The sequence below is a fragment of the Nicotiana attenuata genome, chromosome 2 (assembly GCF_001879085.1).
Source record: "Nicotiana attenuata strain UT chromosome 2, NIATTr2, whole genome shotgun sequence".
NCBI classification, from domain to species: domain Eukaryota; kingdom Viridiplantae; phylum Streptophyta; class Magnoliopsida; order Solanales; family Solanaceae; genus Nicotiana; species Nicotiana attenuata.
In genome coordinates, this window is record NC_031990.1 from 21106670 (window position 1) to 21121300 (window position 14631).

Sequence of the window (14631 nt, forward strand, 5' to 3'; positions counted from 1 at the left end):
TTGAATCAATAAATTTATAACCAATAATACGTTATTGCATGTTCCCGTGATGAACAACCCAGTGACATGTAACAGTTAAATAATCACAACCATTAGGACTACGACCTATATCAGATGTGATAGACACTTTATAATCCAAGTGAAAAAATACTCAATGAATATACTGAAGATATTCGGTTTGAAATTTAAAAACATAATTCGGTTTGAAATTTAAAAACATAATTTCTAACTGTGGTCTTGGGAAAACCTTGAAAAGCAGGATTATAAGTTTCTTGTATATAATGCACAAAAGCAGGGTGAGAAGGAAAAGTAAAAGGTAAGCCACAGACAACCACCATTTTTGCTAAGTTCTCACGATCTCTATCTTTGTTATAGGGGCGCAAAATAGTCCCAGAAGCAGGGTCAAGCTGTTGTAAAAAATTAGAACCCCCGCCAGATCCACTAGGAGCGCCAGTACCGGTGCTAGAATCCGTATTTTTTCGGCTTCTATTTGAGCTTGCATCCATAAAGCTTTGTGCTCCTTAAATAAGTGCCTGGCTAAACCCCCCGTCCCACCACTCGTCTTGTGTACAAATCATTGCTTACATTTTTCACATATAACACGTTGATTGACGTTATCATGTTTAAAAGATTTCCATAAAGTGATGTTTTGAGACGTTCACCCTTAGGCTTACCCCTTACAGGAGGTACAGAGAGTAAAGCTCCAGACCGAGATTGTGTTGCGGGGCTAGTGGGTGTTGTGACGACCCAACCCGTCGTCTTATGAGTTACTACCCTGTTCTTCCCATTTTCTGCTTTCTTATGTTTCATTATCGGTATTGGGTGCGTTAGAATTGATTTGGAATGATTTTGATAAGAAATGAGACACTTAGTCTCTTTTAAGAAGGCTTAAGTTGGAAAAGTCAATCGGATGTTGACTTGTGAGTTAGAAGGCTCGGAATTGAATTACGATGATTCGGTTAGCTCCGGGTGATGATTTAAGGCTTAAGAGCGTAATTGGGAGTAATTTTGGAGGTCCGGTGAAGAAGTTAGCCTATTTTGGCGATTTCCGGTTGATAGGTGAAATTTTGATCCGGGAGTCGGAATGGAATTCCGAGAGTTGCTGTAGCTTCGTTATGTCATTTTGGACTTGTGTGCAAAATTTGAAGTCAATCGGACGTGATTTGATAGGTTTCGGCATCGGAAATAGAAGTTGGAAGTTCTAAAGTTCATAAAGCTTGGATTGGAGGTTGATTCATGATTTTAGCGTTGTTTGATGTGATTTGAGGCCTCGAGCAAGTCCGTAATATATTATGGGACTTGTTAGTATACTTTGTTGGGATCCCATGAGGCTCGGATAAATTTTGGAAGAGTTTTTGAAAGATTTTTGCCGTTTTGAGCATAAATGTAATGATCTAAAGGTTCATTTTTAGTTCTAGAGATCCAAATTTGATTCCGAGACTTCCGGAATTTTGATAATGAATTATAGGAATGATCTGGAAATTTTGGTCTAATTTCATCAAGTCGCGATTGGGTTTTTGACGCGAAACATGAGTAATTGTTTAACGAGCGAAATGGATATCGCACTGGGCAAATGAGCTCCGAATTGAGTTTCGATTGAAGGGTTGTGTTCGTATTATTATTTGTGACTCATAGGAACAAGAATCGTCTAATTCCGAGTTCGTACTAAGGAGTTAGAGCCTTTTTAGTGAAATTAAAGAGTGCTGGTGCATCAGGTCTAGTGTGGCACTTTTAGCGACCAGATTTGGGTCTTTAGCGACCAGATTTGCTTATTAAAAGCTGCTGCGTTTCTGCTCGTTTTTTTACCTATTTTCTTGCGAAATAACACGGCTTGGGGCGATTTTGAGCAAGAAATCATGGGAAATCTTGAGTTAAGTCACTTGTGATTATTTCTACTCCATAATATTGAATTATCATCAAATAATCCGACTAGATTATATGTTTTGAGGTGTAAATTGGGGATTTTGGACCTAGGGATTTGGAAATAAGATTTGAAGATTTGAGAGGTCATTTGAGTTCCGATTTTGGTAAACTTTATATGTACGGACTCGTGGCGAGACGAGGAATCCGTTGGTGTGATTTTCGGAATTTTTCGAGAAGTGGGCCCGGGGCTCGGGTTTTACCAACTTCGTGAATTTTAGTACTTTTCGAGTATTTTTGATTGGGTTATGTTTCTTTAACCCATATTTATGTATTCGTTGTGATTTTGACTAGATTCGACGCGCGAGGAGGTCGATACGAAAGGAAAAGGCATTGCGGACCATTCTACGGCCGGTTAGAGGTGAGTAGTTGGTGTATATGATGGCCTGAGGGTTTGAAACCCCGGCTTATCACATTGTGACGCTATTGTAGGGCGTGACTCGCACCCCATGGCAGGTGCGGGATTAGTTATGACTGGGGATTGAGACTTAGTCCATCCCGAACAAGAATGTTTCTATATTGGCGAATGATACGCACCCTGTATTGAATATATCTGGCTTATTGCCCTGTTTGGGGCCTTGTGCCGATCTGTAGCATCCTTAGATGATGAATGTCATTGTGATAGCATGCTTTGTATAATCATTGATCTCAGTCCTGTGTTTAATCACTGTTATGAAATGCTAAGTCACTTTTCCTGAAGTTAAATCTCTAAAGTATATTCTCCTTAATAAATTGGAAATTGGGAAATTAATTGAATCTGTTACGTGACTCATATGCATATTGTGGACTGAGTATGGATCGGGCTGCACGCCGCAGCGAATGGTATGATTATATTGCGCTTGGGCTGAAGGAGCCCCTCCGGAGTCTGTACACACCCCCAGTGAGCGCCGTCGACGTTAAATGGATCGGGCTACGCGCCGTAGCGGTCATGTGCATTGCATTGCATCCTTACATTATACTTGACTGATATATTTGAAGTTGTTTTGCTGTTGGTTCGTAGTTAGGTGTTGGAGTGTTAGTTTTAGCTTTACTTTGTGGTATTTCGTGGATTTCTTATCTTCGGACATTTTATATGCTTATTACTCACTGAGTCGGTAGTACTCACCCTACTCCCTGCACCTTGTGTGCAGATTCAGGTACTTCGGGAGCTTAGTTGAGCTAGCCGCTGGTTTCCAGAGTTCCAGGAGTGGTCGAGGTAGCTGCTATGACGTCCGCAGGACCCGACTCCTCCCTTATCCCTTTATTATTTCCGTACTTTAGAACATACTTATTTTGAGGATTTTTTTTGACTCTGTATTAGTTAGAGGCTCTAGACTCATGACCCCAGGTCTTTGGGAGTTACAGTTATATCAGTATTTCGTATTGTTTTAATTGAGTATTTCAACTATGAGTATTAATATTTGATTTTAAGTATCTGATTAATTGGTTTTGAGCTTTGTGCTCGGGTTGAGAGAGTAAATGGTCGGGCTTGCCTAGCATTAGTGTTGGGCGCCATCACGACCGGGTTTGGGGTCGTGACAGGTGTTTCATCTAATTCTTCTTCCTCATTTTCTTCATCCTCTTTTTCTTCTTCCTCATTTTCTTCATCCTCATTTTCTTCGTCCTCAATAAAAATATCATTGCCAAATTGTCTTTGTAAAGTTTCATGATCTAGCTGTTCTCCGAAATTAATATTATAACACGCAGGGGGTTAGAAAAATGAAGTTTCATCAACATGAGTCATTTCATCTATATGTTTTCTAATTCTAGGAGAAGGATTAGGATTAGGACTACGATTAGGATTACTACTACTATCACCTTTACTACTTTTTTAAATAGGCCAAATACATTTTTAGGTGCTATAATTTAAATACGAAATTAAATTTAAAAAGTTTAACACAAAAATTAAACACACAAATGAATTACGAAAATAGAACACGTAAAGTAATCACAAAATTAAGCACTAAAATGATACACAAAAACTATATATTAAAATTAGGAGATGGAACGAGCGCACCGTGATTAAATATTGAAACTTGAAGAAATTGCCCGAAAAATTGCTCCAAATACTTGACGAATTAATTTGAAGCTTGAAAGTTGCTCCAAAAATTTGCCCAAATACTTGAAACTTAGTTGATCACTTGATTGTGAGAAAATTGAGAGAATAATTATATAGATAGAATGTAAGAGATTTGAGAGAGAATGATTGATTTTTGTGGGAAAAAATGAAGAAGGATGGGGGTATTTATAGTTAAAAATAGAGCCAAAGTGTAATTTAATAAACTTAAGGGTTATATTAAAAGTTTTTTTTGGAGGGGGAGGGGTGCAAATATGGCCATTTATAGCCGTTTATGGGCGTTGGGAACGGCTAAATTTGCAATGGAGGCCATTGCCAAACGGCTATATTTACAAAAAAAAAAAAGAAAAATTAAAAAAACATGTGGGATAGACGGTACAGGTGGGACGGGACAGGATAAACGGGACGACATGAATATCCCATCCCATCTTGTGTACCATGTAATATGGGCCCATCCTGTTTAAAATTAAGTGGGCCGGGCCGGGGTACGGGACGGGACGGCCCGCCGTTGGACAACCATAGTTTGAACAGAGGTAGTATTACTTTAGTATGCATGGTTGTAACCCAATGAAGCAAGTAGCTAATAAATGAAGCCATTTTAAAATTTCTGAACTTACATTCTCTTATAATTTACTATATGATTTACATTTTCTTAGAAACTGCCACCATAATTTGTGCAAAAGGGGATGAACTTTAGATTATGTTTTTAACGGAAGTTACAAAGAGTGGGCATTACCATAAGGTGTCGTGATCAATAATTCAAATTCCGAAGATGCCCTTCTCTCGTTGGTGTAGATACGCCAAAGTAGAAAATAAGAAAATAACTTTCTCAGTAAGTTTAAGTTATGTGCACTGACAATGTATGATATTTTTATGTCAATATGTTAAGTTACTTGCAATAACATCTAATTATTTCTAACAAACGTGATTTGATAAGTCGGAAAACAAAGTAGATAATCTATTAAGTAAATTAAATTATATTAATAATAAAGAGGAGTCATTTTCATTCTTCTGCTTGCCGCACCAGCAATAAAAATTCGCACGTACATCCTGTCAGGAAGCATAAGTTCACATTCCAAGAATCCAAAATTGAGTATGGGGACAGAGAGTTTGCAATTGGATATTTTATTTCGTCAGTAATGTTAGAATAAGCATGAAGTATTAAGGCGCAGCAAGATGGCAAAAGAACAAAAGGAGATAATATTTTCGAAGACGGCATGACGTACAATACACAATATGCCTTCAACATTTTGTTATGTAATATGGAGTAGCATATTTGACTATAACTACTCCTCTTCTTCTTTCCCTCTTTTTATCTTCTCTTAATAATGAGCATCAGAGCAAAAACCATAAGCCTTACTCTACAGCTTAGTCTTAGTTTTTTTCTCTTCATTTTTATTAATGGTGAAGCCAGGTGTGGAAATGGTTGCGACATGGCTTTGGCTTCGTACCATATTTGGCCAGGAGCTAATTTGACTTACATTAGTCACATATTCAACCGAACAATCCCAGATATTCTCAAATACAATCCTGAAATTACAAACCAAGATAGTATCACTAGTGATACGAGGATTAATGTCCCATTTTCTTGTGATTGTTTAAATGGTGATTTTTTGGGACATACTTTTGTGTACAAAACAGTGTTTGGTGATACGTACAAGAAAATTGCGACTATGGCCTTTGCAAATCTTACAACGGAGTATTGGCTCAAACGGGTCAACACTTATGACCCGATCAACATACCGGATTATGCCATGATCAACGTGACAGTTAATTGCTCGTGTGGTGATAGAGACGTATCCGACGATTATGGGTTGTTCGTCACGTACCCTCTTCGTCGGGGAGAGAACTTGTCAACGGTGGCCAAGGCGTCGGGTGTGCCGGCTGAGTTACTGGAGAAGTTTAATCCGGGTTTGGATTTTGATTCCGGGTCAGGAATAGTGTTTGTGCCGGCTAGAGGTTAGTGAGTATTTTTGTTGTTTATTTGAATTGGAAATTAGCTATTTAAATAAATTAAATACCTGGAACGTTATTGTTTCCAATTGGACCAGCAAAAGATAGCATAATGGATTTCTTAGTTTATTTTAGTCATGGCATGAGTGGTTTACAAGAAGTACGAGTATTTAACATGTAATATGGTATTTTCCCGTGATCGTATTTCATCCTTATATTTATGCTGTTGTGGAGACAACTCAATGATCATCGATAACAATTTAAAGTATAATATCGTGAATTTGAATTCAGTGATCACCTCCTATCATGTTAATTCGATTGGATATTTTTTCTTCTTTTATTATCAATTGATTATATATCTTAAACATCAAAAATTTGATAAAATGCTTTATATTTATCTCGCTCTAATCGCAATATCAGACAATTAATCATAGTAAAACTATTTTTACGTTACCATCAACCTACCTTTCTCTTTTATCTGAACTTAACACCAACTATATATTTTGTGAATTCACATAGATGGAGTTACTATTCCCTCATTAATTATGTAAAAGAGCACTCATTGATTGTTTTGTCCCTATTTCTCTTATTAAGAAAATGGAGAGCAAAAAGGAATATCATGAACCTTCTTCGCAAACTTCACGCCCAAATATCTTAAAAGTTCAAAATTCTATTCTTTAAGTTCAATCTCCACAATTTATTAAACTGCAGGACACTATTATGAAGTTCGACCTGTAAAAACTGAACTTCAGTACAGAAATTCCAAAAACTTTGAAGAAGCGACCCTCTACTATTCTTTTTTAATTGTGGCTATGTTTTAAATTATCTAATGCTGAGTATGTTTTAAAAAAGCAATATAAATGTGGCTACAAGTGCACTTTAGGCTATATAAAATAAATATATATAAAAAAGAAAGGATAACCGACTTACCGACGGCACGGCACGGCAGCCCTATTTACGTGCGCATCCATACGCTGACAAGGGAGCGGCAAATTTAAGAAGTGCACTCACTGTTCACAAGGTAGCGATGGATGACAGCTTCAGAGTACGGGTCGACAAGGTCTTCGGCTCTCTGACTTCGACGGCGACGGCGCCCTCCTCCAATTTGAGTTCTCTCTGGTGTTTAACCGACGACGAGATTCACAAAAGGGAATGGGACAGGGATAGCCCCTCCCGAGAACTACTCGACTTTGATTCCAAACCCTGCCCTCCTCATATTGACGGCTTCTTCGCTAAGCCCCACCTGCAAACCCTAGATTTCCCCAAACAGCTCCAGTCCGATCTGGAAGAGCTCAGTGACGGCCAAGAAGAGCCAGATGATGCTGATGCTGATGAATCGGATATCGGGTCCTGCATTGGTCTAGATTCCACTCTCGACTATGAGGAGGAAGAGGACGAATTTGACAAAGTGGCCGTCGGTAGGGAGAAGCAACAGCCTAATGACCGCTTGTACTTGCGGGACGTCTCCGACTACGGAATTCCTACGGATACCTACAATGAGCTTCCTCTTACACTTGAGGAAGTTGAGAGAGATCCTCGCGCTAATCACCTGGCCGCCAAGCTCAGGCTCCAGGAAGATGCTGCTGAGGCCGCCCTCAGAGAAGCTCATTTCACTTCCATGCCACCTCCTAAAGGGTTCAAGTTGAACGAAAATTCTAATTTGCCCCCGGATTCGTCTGTTCCAGATTATATAAGGAATCCGTCCAAGTATACTTGCTATAAGCTTGATGCCTCAGATGGTATGGATGAAGCATCCAACCGGAAAGCCTACATGGACTTCTGCAGTCTCATGAAGAAGCGAGCACAGCTGGAGCATGATAGCTGCACTAATTTCCAGAAATTGCCTACATTTAACCCGAGAATGAAGCAGCAGGAGCCTGCTGGCCCCTTCACCAAGCAGGGCGCTAAGGCAGAACAAATGCAAGTGAGAAAAACATTTCCCCTTAGCATTGTTGCCTTAGAATCCGATAATGCTCAAGTCTCTGCAATGGAAGAAGATGAGTGGTATAATGCAGCCAACAGAGCTAGACCTGGAAGTTTGCAGAAGCACAGCAGACGCTATAGAACTAGGGCCATTATGGACATTGACGACCACAATGCTTGATTTTCACTTTTGTGTGATTCATTTTTTTGTGTGTGTGTGTGTAAAACCAAGAAAAGCAGAGCTTTGCGTCGATTTTTGGCATTTGGTGTTAATCTTTTTTTCGGGGTAGGACTTGAATCATGTGGTAATTATGGGGAATGAATGGTATCATATCTATTTGTTGTTTTAATATAACTGTTAATACTACCCTGTATTACCTGATATTGCTCGACTAAATGTCGCAATGAATTTTTTTGAGGATAGGAACTGATGTAGCTCCATTGTAGGCTTGTAGCTTGTGTTGTTTTGCTCGAGCTATACACAGTTGGAAAATCCTAAAATTATGTATATTTACAATAAGTAGATGTGACTAACTAATTACTGACTAATGCCTAGACAGCTAGACACTAACTGCCTTGTGATTGATACGTTTATACTAAGTTGGTAACCAGATTAAAAAAGAGTAGCGCGTGAGCGCGCAGTGATACTCTGGAGTCCTGATCCTAAAACTTTTGGATCCGTCTCCGCTTGAGGAATAATGCATGTGAAATACGATCTTATAAATATTCAGTGATTTAACTGCTCGGAAGTTGGTAGAGGAATAAACAAGTGAATTGGTTTTGCTCCCGCAAAATGTAATTCATTTGTTTAATATACGAGGTTACACTAATATATAAAAAAGGCAGCTCGGTGCATTGAGCTCCCGCTATGCGCAGGGTTCGGGGAAGGGTCGAACCACAAGGGTCTATTCTACGCAGCCTTACCCTGCATTTCTGCAAGAGGCTGTTTCCACGGCTTAAACCCGTGACCTCATGGTCATATGACAGCAACTTTACCAGTTACGTCAAGGCTCCCCTTCGACTAATATATAAACTTAGCATATTCAAAATCCAATTGATCGAGAAATTAAGGCCAGCTATAACAAAGATCAGCTATCAAAATGGATGGAAGGTTAGCAAGTAATGCGTTAGTACTTAAAAACAATCTGGTAAAGTAGGTGGTTTTTGGATAAGTACTGCAAGTTGTTTTACTGTGCAGAAGCTCCAAAGTTTTTTTCTTCTTTTCAAATGATTTGATATGGATGGAAAAAAATTCATGGTAAAGAATGATTATTTTATTTGTTAAATTTGCCCTACTGCTGACCTAGTAATCGTTTTTTACACTATCATTGCAGATGCATATGGAAAATTTCCATCATTGAAGACAAGGTTTTATCCAAACTTGAAAAACTCTAGAGATCTACTTAGTGTTTTTTTTTGTCCGAGATAGTCATCTGAGAACATTCTCTCTGCTTTGTTTTGCAGTTCAAAAGGTTGACTCTACTTCGCGTACTGCTGTGATGAGATATATTTCAACTTATGAGTTCAGACATGAAGTATGATCATATATTTTGGTATATGGCTTACTAAATGATGCCGTTTTGCCAGGAATCTCACGTGGAGCCATTGCTGGTATAATAGTGGCAGCTATTTTTGGGGCTACTATCTTTGCAGTTTGCCTTTATTTTGTGTTTTATAGGAGCAAGCAAATAGAGGAGGAATCATTTCTCCAAGGATCATCTGATGAACACTTTAATGAGCACTTTCGTAAGTAATTTTTTTTATTGTAATGTATCTTTTCCCCAATAAAAAGATAGTAGTTGCTTCTTGAAGTAGATAGATGTGGACAAATATCCTTAACTAGTGATGCAGCACGAGTTTCTGCTGTTTATGTTTGTTGTTTCTCTTGCTTTTCCCATGAATAATCATCATGTTCACTGTCAGAAAGCCTTATGCATATTTTGTTGAAAACGTCTATAGTTAAGCCAAATTTACCTGCCAAATCAATAATATTAACAATTGATGAAGCACTGTCTTCAAAACCAAGTAATCAGAATGGTTTAATGAAATCCTTTATGCATCAGGTCCTCCAAAATTGGAGAAAATTACAGAATCAGGTCTTTTATATGGTGTTATTTCTCCAAGGCCGACAGGGATCACAGTGGATAAATCGGTGGAATTTTCATACGAGGAACTTGCTAAGGCTACAAATAACTTCAGCATGGAAAATAAGATTGGTCAAGGCGGCTTTGGATTAGTCTTTTATGGAATGTTAAAAGGCGAGGTTTGTGGATATTCTTGTCATAGTATTTCACACAAACACTTAAATACTCGTACTACTTGTTGGTAGCTACTTTAATTTGTCAATGTCTTCTCATTCACAATACCGGTACAGGGCTAACAGAAAAGAGCATAGTTTACTAATCAGTAGTGAGCATGGAGAACACTGTAGCTTAAAGATCTTGAGTTATGAATGAAGAAGATAAATTCATGACTACTAGATCATCCGAAGTTTACATCCAAAGTTACATGAGTTCAAAATGTGGTTGTTCTTTATATAGCCAGAGCATCATATCTAAAGAGGTCATGGAGGCTGATAGGCTCTAGTCCTTAGATGTATGCACTGGATGAAACATAGTTCAATGAATTCGTAATACACATTTAAATCATAAAAAAAATGTATCTTTTGCCTTTTCCCATTTCTTTAGCTTAGGCCTTCTTCTGACTTGAATGCAGAGAGCAGCAATTAAGAAAATGGATATGCAAGCATCGAAAGAATTCTTCGCCGAGTTGAAAGTCTTAACGCATGTCCATCACTTGAACTTGGTAAGTTTATTCTTCTTATAATGATTGAAAGTATCGACGTTCCTTGTATAGGTATTCTTGTTTTTGTGCTTGTGTTTCCTGTAAAGATAGCCTGGCAGCTGGTTCAAGGTTTGAAGTTCAAACATGCTTCTACTTCCTTCGAGATCCAAAATTTTCTGTAATCAACATTCAAATTCAGCTCATATGCCACATTCTCTACTAATAAAAATGCAGAAATGCCATGTGACATGGCTCTGTGCCATCAAGCTATTAGATTATGGTGTTGTCCCAGTGACTTAGGACTTTGGTCCATATGTCGAATTAACTATGCTGTTATTCTTTCTATCCATGTTTAAGAAATATAAAAATATTGAAATTTACATATGATAATCACCACAGAGCCTCTTTGGGAGCCTGCATCACGTTATATCTTCTGTGCAATGATCAGAAAATAGTTCATTTATTTCATGCGTGCCTTTTTTCAACAGCCCCTTGGTCATTCCCTTGAAAAGTGAGCAAGACACAGAACTTTCTCTGTCAATTTTAAAGGGCAAAAGATACTTGTTCTGATTGAGACCATGACATGACATTTATTTTTAAAACCTATTGCAGGTACGCTTAATTGGATATTGTGTTGAAGGGTCTTTATTCTTAGTTTACGAATACATTGAAAATGGAAACCTAGGCGAACACTTGCGCGGATCGGGTAAGTGAAATTCTGTTATGCTGTGTAAACCATGTAATATAATCACTTTGCTGCTTTTTTCTCACTTGTAAATCCATCTCGATCTTTGACTTCCAGGCCGGAATCCATTGTCATGGTCTACCAGGGTGCAAATTGCTCTTGATGCAGCTAGAGGACTTGAATATATCCATGAGCATACTGTTCCTTTATATATCCACCGTGATATTAAATCTGCTAATATTCTGATTGACAAAGACTTCCGTGCGAAGGTTGTGAAAATTGTGATTTTCAAATTAAAGATCAAAGCCTTGTCATATAAATGCATCGAAAGATCTTTTCTTTTGTAGGTAGCCGACTTTGGACTTACAAAGCTAACTGAATTTGGAAGTACCTCTTTGCATACTCGGCTTGTGGGTACTTTTGGTTACATGCCTCCAGAGTAAGCGTCTAATTCCAGGTGGCATCTTATACCAGTATTTTTTCAGTTTTTATATTCTATGATGATATCTGGCAGTAATGCTTCTGTCTGCTAAGATATCTATTTGTTTCAACACTGAAATTCAGAACCACCCCAGTAGCAAGTAAATGCAGAAAAAAACTTGGTATCCTTTTCCTTTTCCTCTCTTTTGCTCACATCTGGCAGGTCATTGTATGTAGCTGTTAATCCTGTTCAAGATATACATTATTCTAGAGAAGGCATGAACGTTAGGTATATTAGTTAAATGTACTGTGTCATAGGTCTGGAGCAATGGCAGAATAGTGAAGTTGAAGGAGTTGCTAACCTTTCTTGCAAAACCTGTAAATGCATTTGCATTATATTTACTGGTTCAAATTTGCTTTTGGGAAAGACTATATCTTTCAAGATATTTCCGCTAAATGCTAATAGAATTAAGACATGGTTGCTAATCTTAAATAATACAACCGGAGATAAGTTCTGCTCTGTGAACATAAAGAAGCAGTGAGGTTCAGCGAATTTAAAGGTTCGGATACGAACAGTAAGGAAGAAAAACTTATTTCATCTTATGTTGCTAGATTTTGTCACCTGTAAAATATTGATATTAAGCACTTTCGTTCGCGCAACATAGTTGTCAGTTGGAATTTTGCTGATTGGTTTGTGCATTGTATTTTCCTATTTATTTTATTTGTAGTTAATCTTTTTTAAATGGGCCTTGCATACAGGTATGCTCAGTATGGTGACGTTTCCCCGAAAGTCGATGTCTATGCTTTTGGAGTAGTGCTTTATGAACTAATATCTGCTAAAGAAGCTATTGTCAAGACGAATGAAGTTATAACTGAATCAAAGGGGCTTGTTGCTTTGGTATGCCTTGTCACCTTCTTGTCTTACCTATAAATTCCAGCCTCTAAACCACTTAGAAAATTTTGCTCTATTTCTAAACAATAATAATATTTTGCAGTTTGAGGATGTTCTCAACCAGAATGGTGCTAGAGAAGGTTTACGCAAAGTGGTTGATCCCAAACTAGGAGATGACTATCCGCTCGATTCAGTCTGGAAGGTAAAGTGTCATTGTTATTCTTGTAAGAAAATGAAGCGTTTTCGCCTATGTAAATTAGTTGGTTGTTTCGTTTGCAGGTTGCTCAGCTTGCCAAGGCTTGCACACATGAAAATCCTCAGTTGAGACCTAGCATGAGGTCCATTGTTGTAGCTTTAATGACTCTGTCATCCTCAACTGAGGATTGGGATATCGGTTCCTTTTATGAAAACCAAGGGCTTGTCCATCTCATGACAGGAAGGTAGCAATAGCAGCTGATGATCAGTCAAGCATTCTCAAGGGATAAGAACCTCAAAATGCTTGGGAGTATTATTTGTTTATATATTACCATATTTGTGGGTATCTTTACTTTTTAAATTTTAGTTTCACCTTTCTTTCTGATAATTCTTTGTCTTTTGTTTCCCTCTTCTTTGTTTTTTGTAAAAGTTTAATGTTTTCAAGCAGAGAAGGTTTGGAAATTAGAACTTGATACATTGTACAGCCTTTCTTATTACCCCCCCCCCCCCCCCCCCTCTCCCCCGAATACAACCCCCGAGGGATCGACTGTGGTCTCCATTTATTCCTATCATCAATATATACAGTCTACCAGCGACTCATGGGTAGTGGCTTGGTTGAGAGAACATCAGCAGTAGCAAATGCGAGTCTTCGTAGGGCAAATGTCCTTGGTTTTGAATCCAAAATGAATCATTTACAGATAGCTTACCAACTAAGGCAATTTCTCTCATCCAATCTGAACAACATCTTCCTACCTAGTACCACCTACTGGTTTTCAATACAACTATTTCCTGATTCATAGCCATCTTCATTCTTGACTGATTTTTTAGTTTCTTTTTCTATATGTATAATTTATTGCCATCTTCCAGTTTTAAGTTGTAAATTGTAATATAAGTGAGTTATCTACCTTGGCACGTTTCTCTTTCCCTTTAGCCTGCCGGGTCAAAATTATTTGTATTTTTATATTATCATGATGTAGAAGAAACAACAAGTAAGCCAAATGACTCTGTCATTATATGTTTGTTTCATAGTCATTACTTGTGAAATTCTCATTAGAGTGATAGCTTATATTAATAGGGTCAATTAGAGTTGTACCCCTCCGCAAGCAACAAAATCTGATTGGCTCCTACTACTTTGAAATACTTGATCCAGGTGTAACTTTTAATATTTTTTTTTTACTTCATTGTTTTATCTCTTGGCCTGCCATCGTTGATGCAATCTTGGGCATGAAATGTTCAACTGTTTACTACATTAATGTATTACTGTTACCAAAATCCTTCCATCTGTGTGAGATTTGTATTTCGGCCCCAAGTCTGAATAACATATATAGAAGCCTCTCATAGGTTGACGATCAACATAAAAATAGTTATGAAGCTTCAATATTGGAATTATGCTCTCTCTACCCATCCGGGTAGAGGTAAGGTCTGCGTACACACTACCCTTCCCAAACTTCACTTGTGGGACTATATTGGGTCGTTGTTGTTGTTGTTGTTTAGCTCCCAGACTGTATTGTTGAATGGGCAAAAGGTTCAGTACAGATAAAGTGGAGATAGAAGACTCATATAATTGTCCTTAACTATTTTGGGTTTGAATGTTACCAAAATAAATTTTAAGTTGTGACAATGCACGATTTTGTTAGCAGTACCAGCTGACCTACAACATATAAGTCCTCATAACAAGGCCTAATATGGTAACCTAAAAATTACAAAAACAAATGCTCTAACCATTACATTGCACTGATTTGTACCGCTAGTGTATATAGCTTAAATCCTATCAAAATCACCTAAAAAGGAAGAAAAACAGGG

General features: G+C 37.9%; 2 protein-coding genes across 2 annotated transcripts; both read left to right on the top strand.

The window, feature by feature from the left end:
* On the top strand, nt 4967–13305 carry LOC109245049 (lysM domain receptor-like kinase 3). The gene is made up of 12 exons (XM_019412237.1): nt 4967–5935; nt 9187–9220; nt 9317–9324; nt 9440–9598; nt 9916–10115; nt 10568–10657; nt 11249–11342; nt 11439–11590; nt 11669–11760; nt 12501–12639; nt 12737–12835; nt 12913–13305. Exons 1-12 carry the CDS (start codon nt 5305–5307, stop codon nt 13075–13077), a joined length of 1863 nt encoding a protein of 620 aa, XP_019267782.1. The 5' UTR covers nt 4967–5304; the 3' UTR covers nt 13078–13305.
* Nucleotides 6839–8353, top strand: LOC109245059. Its single transcript, XM_019412246.1, has one exon. It carries the CDS (start codon nt 6957–6959, stop codon nt 8031–8033), a length of 1077 nt encoding a protein of 358 aa, XP_019267791.1. The 5' UTR covers nt 6839–6956; the 3' UTR covers nt 8034–8353.